At 34.9% G+C, this 14729-nt stretch overlaps 2 protein-coding genes across 2 annotated transcripts in view; one reads left to right on the top strand and one right to left on the bottom strand.

The window, feature by feature from the left end:
* Nucleotides 1-897: 897 nt before the first annotated feature.
* On the bottom strand, nt 898-8728 carry LOC127844382 (prefoldin subunit 4-like). The gene is made up of 4 exons (XM_052374529.1): nt 8582-8728; nt 4877-4981; nt 3458-3527; nt 898-1501 (listed from the first exon to the last, which is right to left on the bottom strand). Exons 1-4 carry the CDS (start codon nt 8600-8602, stop codon nt 1296-1298), a joined length of 402 nt encoding a protein of 133 aa, XP_052230489.1. The 5' UTR covers nt 8603-8728; the 3' UTR covers nt 898-1295.
* Nucleotides 8729-8759: 31 nt separating this feature from the next.
* Nucleotides 8760-14729, top strand: part of LOC127844373 (protein disulfide-isomerase TMX3-like) — a 95177-nt gene continuing 89207 nt past the window's right edge. The window contains exons 1-2 of the mRNA XM_052374513.1: nt 8760-8839; nt 8922-8967. Coding sequence (XP_052230473.1) covers nt 8791-8839; nt 8922-8967 — 95 coding nt within the window. The 5' untranslated portion in view covers nt 8760-8790. The remainder of the gene's footprint in view (nt 8840-8921; nt 8968-14729) is intronic.

Raw genomic sequence — 14729 nt, 5'->3', positions numbered from 1 at the left:
ATATGTCAAAGGACATAGAAAATATTTGAGGTGGTACGCAAACTTTAACATAGATTTATCAATAATATGCATATTCTAAGTGAAAAAAGGGCCATAATTCTTACAAAATGCTTGATACAGTTGTGTGCTATTGTTTATAGATTGGGGTCATGTTGGTAAAGAAGTATGCAAAATATAAAAGCAATATGTCAAGGGACATAGGAAATATATGAGGTGGCACGCAAACTTTAGTTTAACATTCCAACGCACACGGTAACGGGAACGCCAACGCTGGGGCGAGTAGGATAGCTCCACTATATATATATATATATATATATATATTCACACATATGGCCAGTTACAGGGTCTCTGATTTAGAAATAGGTTATGGGGTCCCCACTTTAAACACATGTATCTCCATACCCTTTTTTATCCGATATTAACACGAATTAAGGTATATAAGGGTACCATTTATTTAACGTCTTATACAAGGAAATATATAGCGAACTTATTTGCGAGGTATAGAAAATTTAAATTTCAGACATGATTGTGGTTTACAATTTATGACCTTATTGTGACATTTGATGGCATTACCTCCCCTACTCCCCCTCATAGTAATTAAAGGTGTCTAGAACGCGGTGTTGTATACAGACCCTATTTTTAATATTGACCTCGTAAGTATAGTCTGAAAACTACCATGACCGCGTAACTGGCACTATGTTATAGTATATGTATATAAAGTCGAGCTAAAAATACATGACTTTAAAGAAATTTCTGTAGGGGAAAGGACCTGTTTGGTTAAGGGGAAGAAAAAGAGGCCCCTTGCGAAGAAGGGTTTTTCGGCCCTGGTGTCTGTGAAATATCTTGTTTGTTCCATGCTCAATAAGATGGAAGGAATAACTATATAAAAAATGCATCAAGCTTTGTCCTTTGTTTACTGCATTTCCAGCATCAACACCCACAGTTATTGGTTAACAAATGTTAATTTTCACTGTCCATTATTTAAAAAATGACAGCATAATATACCATAAATATCAAAATTGTTGGAACTCAGATGTCTGGTATATACCATTGTAATTTCCCATGTACATATAATAAGAAACTGCATAACTAAAGGCTATTAATTACTCAGGTATACATCAAAACTTCTTAATATGTTGTATGTAATAATGACATATGCCAACAGATACATCAGTACTACTCTGAAACTTTTAACAGTATCTACACTCCTAACCTATTTATGACAAAAACTGATTTAAGGATGATAAACACATTTCTATTTCTTCCCCAGCACTAACATCAACTAAAGGTCCCAATTATGAATCTTCCTCAGCTTCCAGATTAATGTTAGTTCCAAACTTGGCGTACAGTTCAACCTTCAGATCCTGAAGAGTCTTTTTATTAGCCTCCACAAGTTTCTCAAGCTCTGACATCTCACGTTTTGTTTCCTCCTTCGCCTTTTCAAGCATTTGGTTCGTTTCCTCTGAGCTTATGCTGATGAACACTTCACCAACCTGGTATGTGCACTGTGGTCAAGGACAAACTTGAGAACATATTCAGATCATATTTTTATTAATACCCTTAGAACAAATGAGATGTGACTGGTAGCCATAGGATGCTCATCTGAGTTTTATGTTATCAGGGCTATAGATAACAAGCGTAATTGCGTTATTACGCAATTAAAATAACCAAAAACGTAATTAAATTCAAAATCAAGCATACAAAGCCGCAGATATAAATTTAATAACGTAATTCCCGTAAAAAACTTGCGTCACGAAACGCAATTCCTACAAACACCGGGCGTTTTTTTTTTAGACTGGTTATTTCCCGTACAAAATGTACCGAATAGTTTATATGCCGTCCTATGAAGAAAAGAAGGCAGTCTTTCCAGCGGTTATCAATCTTTGGGGTAAATTACTGTAATTATTTGTAGACCCACCCGATTCCTACTTTCATTTTCTTAAAATATCAAAATGGCCACTCGTGGCCGTATAAAGAGAATCCTCACACAAACAAACACTTGAGACAGGTATTTACGCCAGAATATTGGGGAAACCGAAAGCTTCTGTGCTGCTTTGCTGAACGATCTGTTGCAAGATGTGATCATTTCTCTCGAGAATTTTGTTCGCCCGTTATTATCTGAGATTTTGAACGAGGTTGTTAAACCCAAAAATTATGTTATGGGGAGTGTAATTGAAAAAACTTTAACAGAGTGGCGAAACAAACACCCGTGGCTGGTGATGGATATGGAAAGTAGAGTTATGAAATGTACATTATGCACAAACATGAAAAGTAAATGAAAAATAACTAATGTTGCTTCAAAGGTTGATTTATTTTTCACATGCACATAATTTTAAAGTAATCTTGATAGATTATTATTATATCATATATGTCATTCCCTAAATTACCCAATTGAGTTAAAAAACGGGGTGAAAAACCCAATTCAGCTCAAAAGTAGGGGGTAACTTTTTTTGCTAAAACTCTATTGAATTTACAAAAACCCTATTGTTGTCAAAACATGGGGTGAAAAACCCAATTACCCAAAAAATTATCTAAAGCCTTGTGTTGTTAAGATTTTGCAAATTATATGATGCAATAGTCAATTTTTAAAGTTGTATATGTTTACTGGTACATGTAATTACATGTACCAATATGACCAAATAAGGAACAACTACTCTATTGAACTTAGCCTAGTTTAAATAACCATTCTTTTCTCTTTTTTAACAAACATTTTATCATAGGCTACACATTGTTATCAAGAATAATTCAAATTTTAATATTCAAACTATTTTTCTCTCTGAAAGATGAAGGTGTATTTGGGAAAAAAAATCAAAAATTTCTTGGCCTTAGTCTCAAAATGGTAAAAAACACATCATCATAACCTTTTACTTCTCAGATACCCACTCTGATGCATTGGTAGTGACAGTTCTCACAATGGCCTTCAGAAAATAATAGCCATATTTTTTTCCTTAAAAAAATAATAGCCAAATAGACACGGACTTTTCCGCAAAATGGTTCTGAAGGCAAAGGGTAAAAAACAATGATTCTAATTTTATCTATGTTTTATCAAATGTATATCTACTGGATTTATATTTATAATATATACTTAAAAACAAGCATAATATCAGTGTCATTTTCTTATAAAATATTATCATGGTTTACAATAAAGAATACATCAAGGTTTTTGGTGTCACACCGTGTGACTTAACAAACCAGACATCAGCTATAGTTACACACATATATACTTTAAAACAAAAAGATAAATCCTTAGGGACTACTAGTCCCTAAGGAAATCTAATTAAATATAACACCTTCCTTACTAAATTAAAGGTTTTAAAGGTGTCATTTCCAAACCTAAGGTACTGATGATCAGAATGAAACTTGAACTGCAAGTGAATTGCAGACTGTTATGGTTTTATGCTGTTTGCATATAGCCATTTTCACTTTGCTTCTGAGAGGGAAAAGGACAAAGGATATGGTATGGGGGCATCATCCCCTTCTTGCATCATGAGCTCCTCCTCCGCGAACTCCAGGTTCTCTAGTTCCTTCTGCAAATGTGCAAAAACAAACAGCATAGCTTTAGAGTGATAACTCATTAACTGCAGTGTAAATGTGCATAGGTATAATCCACACCATTAAAAAATTATATCATGGCTATTAGGATGAGTAAAGATGTTTGAACTACTAAGTTGGCTATTAAAAAACATTGCATAGTAAATAGTACATGAAAAAAGTTGAATATTTTAAGACAAACTTTGACAACCAACATTTTTTGCATCCAGTACAGAATGGGTATGTAGGTAGCGGCATATAAATCAATGTTATGTCAGCATCACCAATGAAAGAACTGTTCCATAGCTATAGATTTATTAATAGTAAATGCTAAAAATACTCAATGTACTTTTTCTTTGAATCAATGTATATGAACTTGCTTTTATTTAACACAACACTGTTATTCAAGAAAATAATATTTATCAGTATACAGCCGGTCAATTAAGCATGTTGTAAACATACTTGCAGAGTCTTCCTTTGTTTATTAAAAAATGTAGAACATTTTACTCATTGCCATATCTTTATTTCTTTCAAAGTATGAAGAAAACATGATCAATCATTAAAATAATGATATTGTAAACAAGATGTGTTTGTGAAACACAATGTCCCCCTATATGACGTTTGACCTTGAAGGATGACCTTGACCTTGTGAAGGATGACCTTGACCTTTCACCACTGAAAATGTACAGCTCCATGAGATACACATGCATGCCAAATATCAAGTTGCTATCTTCAATATTGCAAAAGTATTCATAAAATAAGTGATTTGGGCCACATATATTTGACCTCTGACCTTGAAGGATGACCTTGACCTTAACCTTTCACCACTCAAAATGTGCAGCTCCATGAGATGCACATGCATGCCAAATATCAAGTTGCTATCTTCAATATTGCAAAAGTATTCATAAAATAAGCGATTTGGGCCACATATATTTGACCTCTGACCTTGAAGGATGACCTTGACCTTTTACCACTCAAAATGTGCAGCTCCATGAGATACACATGCATGCCAAATATCAAGTTGCTATCTTCAATATTGCAAAAGTATTCATAAAATGAGCGATTTTGGCCACATATATTTGACCGCTGACCTTGAAGGATGACCTTGACCTTGAACTTTCACCACTCAAAATGTGCAGCTTCATGAGATACACATGCATGCCAAATATGAAGTTGCTATCTTCAATATAGCAAAAGTTATTGCAAAATGTTAAAGTTGGCGCAAACAGACCAACAGACAGACCAACAGACAGACAGGGCAAAAACAATATGTCCCCCACTACTATAGTGGGGGCCATAAAAATCAAATTATTATAATTTTCTCCAGTAAGCTCCCTTACGCTACCTGTTTTGCTTTTAATTCTTCTTTTATATCTTGAAGCTTTACGTTTGTTCTGGCGAATTTGTTGATCTTCTGCTGATCTTCAAATGTAACTTGAGCGTCAGCATCCTGAAATGAGAATGCTGTTTTAACTATTCAATTCAGAAAAAAGTTTAAACAAGACACTTTTTGAAATATACAAATGTATGAATGATTCCAAAATAAAGTAATATCAACACTAAACCACCATATCCATATAAAGAACAAATAAGCAAATTCGTTGAATTGATATCCACCCTTAATTTAACAATTTTGTGACGGATGGACGAAATGATGGATGAAATGACAGACGTCCTACAACACCAATTCTATATCCCTCCACCTTTGGCAGGGGATAATAATATGTCCCTACAAATGCCTTTCATTACAATTATAACAAAAGAATCTAAAAACATATTATTAATTTAGTATGGCCTTGAATTGTACTGCCATTATGACGTCATGACTCATGGGTTATTTCATAAATTACAGTATTTGTAACCCCTGGGTGTTTTTTTCCTTATTCAACCAATATTTGTGTGGAATTACTTTGATATCTTAGTGATTTACAAGGGTGTGATTGAGGTGAAATCCAAGGGGAGGAAAATTCTGTCTACTGATTTTTACATGAGAATTGCGTGTATAATGCAATGAGAAACCTTAAAACAGACATTAAAATAAACACCTTCTTAAACTTCATAACGAGATTTATTTATTAAAAGCTTTTAACTTCACATCTAACATATTATGCACGGTAAACAGTCTTGTGATAAAAAACATATGTGCTCCGATCTCTGTGAACGACAGCGGCAATCTTTCGTTTGAGCTCAATGACTTTACCTTTGAAATGTGGTAAACACTGTCAGTGTTCAACTAACGACAGGATTCATAGTTCAAATTTTTTCAGATGGCATACACTTTGCCTTACCAGGACAGTCGATCTTCAGAAAGTGGTATTGGTGTCTGATTTCTATCAACTGTTGTTTCTAACCATTCCCATTTAAAACAAGAAACTGTCGGAGACGGGTGATGCTCCCTAAAGATTTTTTTTGGTCACAATATTGCACTATATATTCAGATAAAAGGAAACGTCTTGAGGGCACAGTAGTTGGGGGGACAAGAATTTTTTATAGAAAATTTCAAAGGGCCATAACTCTGTGAAAAATCATCCGACAAGAACCTGCTGATAATATGCACATCTCCTCTTGGTAGTCAGTGTTTTTTTTATGGCAATTTCGGGGCCGATATTCGGCCCCATTCCCCTCAAAAAAGAGTATATATTTTCCCCCATTTTGTAGAAAAAATCCCCTCCAAAAGTAAAAAAAAAATATTTATTTTTTTTAAATAACTGTCTTATGATAAATATACAGGGCCAGTGCCCCAGATAAGCTGCGTATCTGCGTCTTTTACCCTATTAAAATGTTTAAAAAAGCAAAGAAATACAATATCATGCGTATTGAAAACGCAACCAATTTGACTTTTACGCAAACTCGTCAAATGGGATGCGTACAATACAATGGCTTCGATCGAAAATGCTTTTCTCATCTTCGGTATTTTCTCTTTTGAAGTATTATCGTAACGAGGCGATGCTTTCATTCAGCAAGCACCTGGATGTTTGAGCAAGAAACAGTCAAACTAAATAAAACGCTCTGCGGACTAGATTTCATAGTAAAATAAAGAGTCTGACCAAATAATTTACGACGACATACATGCGTTTTCAATCTGACTTAATCCGTCGTTTTATAACTCAGTTCACCCTATTTCAAGAATGAAATCACCCTATTTTTCAAAATCAAAGGGTGAAAACCCTATTTCCCAAATAATTATCTGGGCCACTGCAGGGCTCAACATTAATGGTTGTCCTATATTCCCCCTGGCAAGTAAAAGTTGGGTCTGGGCAAGTTATTTTATAATCTAGTTGTCCGCCCAGAAAAGTGCAAAAAAGAACAAAGAGAATTTAATTTAGACTTTAACTGCTGTAATCATTTTGTTAAATGTTCAAAAATAAAAAAGGTTTTGTGGTGTATCATTTTGGTTTATTAAACAATATGAGGTTTACAGTTGATGTGATATTTCATGTTTGGGTAAGTTGCTTTACATTCAGTGCAAGTAGATTTTGGAAGTACTGGCCCGGTAGGGCAAGTTGGTTTTTCAGTTAATGTTGAGCCCTGATATATCTCAACTTTATTTCATTAACAACTAATAAAGTATATAACTATACCTAATATGATTTTGAATTATTATAAAGAGTTATATTAAGTTAGCTTTCCCAAATCAGTGAATTTAACATGAATAGCATTTTTTCCCAAAATGGCCAGGGAAAGGCCTGATGTATAATTATTGTGTCAATATTCGTTGATAAAAACATTCCAATTTAGTCCATTTTATTGATAAAAAATGCTCAAATTTTCCATTTTATCGATTTAAAAAATCCCAATTAGACTCAAAATGGCTAGGAAAACTAAGACTGTGCATGAAGGCTGAACTGTCTTAAACTGATGTTGAAAAAATCATTGATACATGTATATATTTAAGAAAAAGGACAAAGACATTCAGCTGTGAATATTACATTCATGCATACATGTGTATTCATATAATAAATATCATTACATATAAAAGGGTAAATTTTTATTTTCCCCTTTTCCTAAAAAATGACGTGTTTTTCCCCTTTGGACGGGCCCCGCCACCATTCCCCTATGGGTGAAAAAAACACTGGTAGTGAAGCTTCCCATAAAGTTTCATTGAATTCGGGTCATTAGTTGCTGAGAAATAGCTCGGACAAAAATTGTGCACTGACGGACGGACAGACAGATGCACACACGGACAGACGAAGCGGCGACTATATGCTCCCCCCAAAATAAGTTTTGGGGGAGCATAAAAAATCACTTATGTGTGAATCTCCCGAGATTTTTTTGAGATTCCTTTGTTCTTTCAATAAGTTCCATTTTTTTCTATACAAAGGCGCCATTTGCACACAACTCAGCAAAGAAATATCTTACACATTTAAAAAGACCAATTTTAATTGAAAGATTGGGAAACGACAGCCAATTACATCGCTACATGTAGTTACAAAAATTCTTATGCAGAATCAACCAATGTAATATGAGGACAGGTTGTTTGGGCCACAGATATTTCAGGCTGTTTATAAAAAACATCTGCGTTATCTGTCGTACCCCCCTCCTCTATTTTTTTTACGAATTTACGCGAATCTCAGAAATGACCCCAGGGACAACCTTATCCATGGAAATCCTTGGCAAAATCACACCCCTTATTTATAAGAAAACTTAATATTTGTTACTAATCAAAACTATTCACAAAAAGCACCAAGGAAGTAAAGCAACAAACTGTGGGCCGTCAATGATGTTGCATTCTTATCCAAAATAAAAAAAAACTTTCTGGTATTCATTATAGACATTGTTCTTGACCAAAGACGTTCCAGCGAATATGTCCCACTTCACTTTGACGTGAATTTAACGTAATTTATTTGTCAACAACAAGTTGTAGCCTGTAGCTATGTACAGTCTCAGTCACAGAATACCATTCAAACAATGTATGTTGTTTTCTTATTTAATTTGAAATTTCGACAATTTGATCAATTAAACAAAATTAATGAAACATACAACTATGCACACATATCTTCACGATATCATGGAAAACGTTGATTTATTCTAAAAAATGAAATTAACTCACTTCTTTAATGGTAGTCGCCATGTTGCAGGATTGCACGTAATAATAATAATGAAATAAAATAAGTTGTCTTCATGCAAATTAAGAATCGCACTTGTAATTGATAGCATTTGGTGTTGACATTACGTTATGATCATACATTAAAATATAAATAAAAAAAACAAAACATTAATCACTATACATTCGTTTCAGAGCTGCAAGTAAAAACCAACATGGTGTCCAAAATGATAATTTTTGCGACAGTTTTAGTTTTCTGCCAAAGTAAGTATATTGTGAACGTTTGTATTATTTTGAATTGATCACATTTTGAGTATTATTTCTTTTTGAGACCGTTTTTTTCCAGGTTTTAGTGCGGTGGTCTTTGCTGTGGCTCCGGACGTTGATGAAAGGTGAGTTATTGCCATATTTTGACAAGGAAGGGAAATTCGGACATGACATTTCGGACGTAGTAAACAATACATTTTGCAGTTACTTATTACTTTATTTAAAAAAAGCATAATGATGAATGATTTTTGTTATTATGCTAAGGCTTGCTTTGTTATTGTTGGCTCGGGTACTACTTAAATGTAACCCAGGTACTATTAAGTATACTTAAATATACCCGGGTACAGTTAATATATTAACACGTATCTGGGAATTCTAATGCTAAATTAGTTCTTGTCGGCTTTTTGTATTTTTATGTCCCCCACCACTAAAGTGGGGGACATATTGTTTTTGCCCTTTCTGTTGGTTTGTTTGTGTGTTTGTTTGTGTGTTTGCGTCAAACTTTAACATTTGCAATAACTTTTGCAATATTGAAGATAGCAACTTCATATTTGGCTTGCATGTGTATCTCATTGAGCTGCACATTTTGAGTGCTAAAAAGTCAAGGTCAAGGTCATCCTTCAAGGTCAAAGGTCAAATATATAGTTCAAAATCGCTTATTTAATGTACATTTTTGCAACATTGAATATAGCAACTTGATATATGGCATGCATGTGTATCTCATGAAGCTGCACATTTTGAGTGGTGAAAGGTGAAGGTCAAGGTCATCCTTCAAGGTCAAAGGTCAAATATATGGGGACATAGTTGTTCACAAACACATCGCTTGTTATTTATTATGTTCATATTTATGTCAATATTCTGTAAAATAGCCTCTATATTAATGAAACTCCTGCTCAAAAAGCATGTTGAAGGTGTTTTTTTTCGAATAGAATTTTGTTTCATATTCTGTAGCGAGTTTTACATCAGATTTTGGGCTGGAATAATACTCGGGTACAGTCTAAATTGGCCCGGTACGTGAAAGTATATTTTCCGTACCCGGGGTATATTTAAGTATACTTAAGAGTACCCGGGGTACTTTTAAGTAGAACCGGAGCCTACAATGACCAATCCAGCTGTAATAAGCTGTTCTTAAACACGAGGTTTTGTCTTACAATGGTTTCGTCAGACTTAGTTTTCTGTGTAAAATGGGTTGGGCTTTCGTCACAGAAATATTAACTTTATCTCACTCTAAATAACAAAACAATGTTAACATGTGTAGATATTATGTATTCAACATTCATAATTAAAATGGTTATACAGTCCAACCCCTCTTAAGCAGCCAGTCAAGGCAAACGGCCAAATTGGCTGCTTAAGCGGGGTGGCCTCTTAAGAGAAGGTTGGGTCAAAGGGAGTCTGGAGTTGATGAGTGCGTGGCCAACTGTTCAATTTTTGTATAAACAAAATGGTAAATATGTGTACATGTACTTAACAATGTAAAGACTAAAAAAATAATTGTATTTCTTCCTTTCTAAAATCAGCTATAAAACAACATTTTCATTCAAAAAAATATTCTATTCATCTTTCCAATCATCATCAATATCATCATCATCAGAATCAAGTCAATGAAAAAGATTCATTCTCATGATTCATTGTTTACACAATGCAAGTTGTATGGCTCCAATGCACTTAAGATGGGAACAGTTGTGAATCAGTTATGCGTAAATAACTCTCGTGTTACTATCAATCGATAATTTATTTGGTTTATTGCAGTTTATAATGGCTTTGTAATACCTACCGCACGAATTGGTCCCGACAGTGATCTCCTCCACGATAAAATCGTGGCCAGTTACTTAAGAGACTGATAATAGCAACCAGGTGTAATCCTCCTGGTAATCATGCTTTTTATGCATAATATTATAAAAACATTTTTTCGCCACGTAAAGGGTTTTATCAAAATTAATATTGAAATCATTGTAAATATAAAACAAATATAAATGTTTTGTTTAATTCCAAAATGAGAATAATAATTTGTAATCTGAAACACACTCCCGATTGTTTTATGTTAAAGAGTCGTTTACAAATTCTAGCATCAAAAAAGTCCTTATGTATTCCTTTGTCCCGACAAAAGCTTGCGAAAATTTTGCACCAATGTACAATGACACGCCATACCCATGGAAAGCGTGCGTGTATTGATTTTTGGATAAAAAATTTGTAGCACAGAGAACATGTAGATCAGTTGATTTCGGTTAAAAGTTTCGTTGTTCTTTTTAACTTTTATTTAGCCAATAATTGTCATAAATGTGTGCTTGAAATAGTATGATTCAACAGCTACAAATAATAAATTTTAAATAAAGAATCTCTTTTCCAGTAATAATAGGTGATATTCGCACGTGCGGAAACAAAAAGATCAAACGGTCGAATATTGCTTTTAACCCGATAACCATATAATCCGCGGCTAATTAAGTGCAATTTGCAAACTGGCTGTCTAAATGTTTATCTCTTATCACGCTTCAGTACTACAGAGCCTAAACCGCAGACTGGAAGTTCGTATCGATTTTTTCGCCGTTGCGTCAGTGTAATTTTGCCAATGTACATGACTGACTTACTCGCGCGTGACCACTCATATGGGGGAAATTTAACATTTGGGATGCAAAATTGCTGGCCGCTGGCAGGAGAAACGGGGTTACCGCTTAAGAGGGGTGCATTATATAATGTTTATCGATGGTCGCGGCACAGACCGACCACCTACACGGGGCGACCGGCGATGAGGGGTGACCGGAAGTAGGGGTTGGGCTGTATTCAATATTCATATCATGTATACTACTATTCCCTTGTTATACATGATAAATATGCCTAAACTGTAGTTTTACAAAACCTCAATCACTCTTTAATATGGATTTAGCTAAACTTAAAAGCAGTTTGGCAGGTTCTTATATGAAATTTGTTGAATACCGGTAGTAAACTTTTGACATTGCACATGACGCAGTTTACTAATTTAAGCTGTTTCCACTTATGTTCAAATATTTAATCATACATTCAGAACCAAATATATGAGATGTTGTTTTTATAAAAAAAGTGATGTCAGTATAAAAAATACTCATTATATACTCTATAATTTGTCAAGAGCAAATAAGAACAAAATGGATGTTATATACCAAAACATTGACAAATAAAAAAAGGACAAAAGGGTGAGGCATACCAATCCATGCAAAAGACAAACATATCTTACCAGACATGAGGTAAGATAATTTTGAGAATTTACCAACAACATTTTCATTCAAAAAAATATTCTATTCATCTTTCCAATCATCATCAATATCATCATCATCAGAATCAAGTCAATGAAAAAGATTCATTCTCATGATTCATTGTTTACACAACGCGCGTTGTATGGCTCCAATGCACTTAAGATGGGAACAGTTGTGAATCAGTAATGCGTAAATAACTCCCGTGTTACTATCAATCGATAATTTATTTGGTTTATTGCAGTTTATAATGGCTTTGTAATACCTACCGCACGAATTGGTCCCGACAGTGATCTCCTCCACGATAAAATCGTGGCCAGTTACTTAAGAGACTGATAATAGCAACCGGGTGTAATCCTCCTGGTAATCTTGCTTTTTATGCATAATATTATAAAAACCTTTTTTCGCCACGTAAAGGGTTTTATCAAAATTAGTATTGAAATCATTGTAAATATAAAACAAATATAAATGTTTTGTTTAATTCCAAAATGAGAATAATAATTTGTTATCTGAAACACACTCCCGATTGTTTTATGTTAACGAGACGTTTACAAATTCTAGCATCAAAAAAGTCCTCATGTATTTCCTTTGTCCCGACAAAAGCTTGCGAAAATTATGCACCAATGTACAATGACACGCCATACCCATGGAAAGCGTGCGTGTATTGATTTTTGGATAAAAAATTTGTAGCACAGAGAACATGTTAATCAGTTGATTTCGGTTAAAAGTTTCGTTGTTCTTTTTAAGATAATTTTGAGAATTTACCAGACCTCACCAAATTTTAACAGAACTCATTCTACTTCAATAAACAATAGAAAATACATTTTGTAGAGTTTATTTTTATTATTATGACATTCACAATGTTTAGCAATTCTCAATATCCAGTACAAGAACAACTTAATTGAAACCCGCTTTATTAAAACATATGGAAAAAATTTCAGTCAAAAGTGAAGAAAGCTTTGTGACTTTTTATGCCCCCCTTCAAAGAAGAGGGGGTAAATTGTTTTGCGCATGTCGGTCGGTCTGTCAGTCGGTAGGTCGGTCCGTCCACCAGATGGTTTCAGGATGATAACTCAGGAACGCTTAGGCCTAGGATCATGAAACTTCATAGGTACATTGATCATGACTGGCAGATGACCCCTATTGATTTTCAGGTCACTGGGTCAAAGGTCAAGGTCACAGTGACTCGAAATAGTAAAATGGTTTCCGGATGATAACTCAAGAATGCTTAGGCCTAGGATCATGAAACTTCATAGGTACATTGATCATGACTGGCAGATGACCCCTATTGATTTTCAGGTCACTAGGTCAAAGGTCAAGGTCACAGTGACTGGAAATAGTAAAATGGTTTCCGGATGATAACTCAAGAAGGCTTACGCCTAGGATCATGAAACTTCATAGGTACATTGATCATGACTGGAAGATGACCCCTATTGATTTTCAGGTCAAAGGTCATGGTCACAGTGACTCGAAACAGTAAAATGGTTTCCGGATGATAACTCAAGAATGCTTACGCCTAGGATTATGAAACTTCATAGGTACATTGATCATGACTGGAAGATGACCCCTATTGATTTTCAGGTCACTTGGTCAAAGGTCAAGGTCACAGTGACTTCATATAGTAAAATGGTTTCCGGATGATGGCTCAAGAATGCTTACGCCTAGGATCATGAAACTTCATAGGTACATTGATCATGACTGGCAGATGACCCCTATTGATTTTCAGGTCACTAGGTCAAAGGTCAAGGTCACAGTGACTGGAAATAGTAAAATGGTTTCCAGATGATAACTTAAGAAGGCTTACGCCTAGGATCATGAAACTTCATAGGTACATTGATCATGACTGGAAGATGACCCCTATTGATTTTCAGGTCAAAGGTCAAGGTCACAGTGACTCGAAACAGTAAAATGGTTTCCGGATGATAACTCAAGAATGCTTTCGCCTAGGATTATGAAACTTCATAGGTACATTGATCATGACTGGAAGATGACCGCTATTGATTTTCAGGTCAAAGGTCAAGGTCACAGTGACTCGAAACAGTAAAATGGTTTCCGGATGATAACTCAAGAATGCTTTCGCCTAGGATTATGAAACTTCATAGGTACATTGATCATGACTGGAAGATGACCCCTATTGATTTTCAGGTCACTAGGTCAAAGGTCAAGGTCATAGTGACTCAAAACAGAAAAATGGTTTCCGGATGATAACTCAAGAATGCTTACGCCTAGGATCATGAAACTTCATAGGAACATTGATCATGACTGGCAGATGACCCCTATAGATTTTCAGGTCACTAGGTCAAAGGTCAAAGGTCAAGGTCACAGTGACTTCATATAGTAAAATGGTTTCCGGATGATAACTCAAGAATGCTTACGCCTAGGATCATGAAACTTCAAAGGTACATTGATCATTACTGGCAGATGACCCCTATTGATTTTCAGGTCACTAGGTCAAAGGTCAAGGTCACAGTGACTCAAAATAGTAAAATGGTTTCCGGATGATAACTCAAGAATGCTTACGCCTAGGATCATGAAACTTCAAAGGTACATTGATCATGACTGGCAGATGACCCCTTTTAATAGTTAGGTCACTAGGTCAAAGGTCAAGGTCACAGTGACTCGAAATAGTAAAATGGTTTCCGGATGATAACTCAAGAACGCTT

Source organism: Dreissena polymorpha, chromosome 9, assembly GCF_020536995.1.
Source record: "Dreissena polymorpha isolate Duluth1 chromosome 9, UMN_Dpol_1.0, whole genome shotgun sequence".
In the NCBI taxonomy this organism is placed as follows: Eukaryota; Metazoa; Mollusca; class Bivalvia; order Myida; family Dreissenidae; genus Dreissena; species Dreissena polymorpha.
The sequence above is the reverse complement of the archived record's forward strand: the minus strand, read 5'-3'. Positions and strand labels throughout refer to the sequence as shown.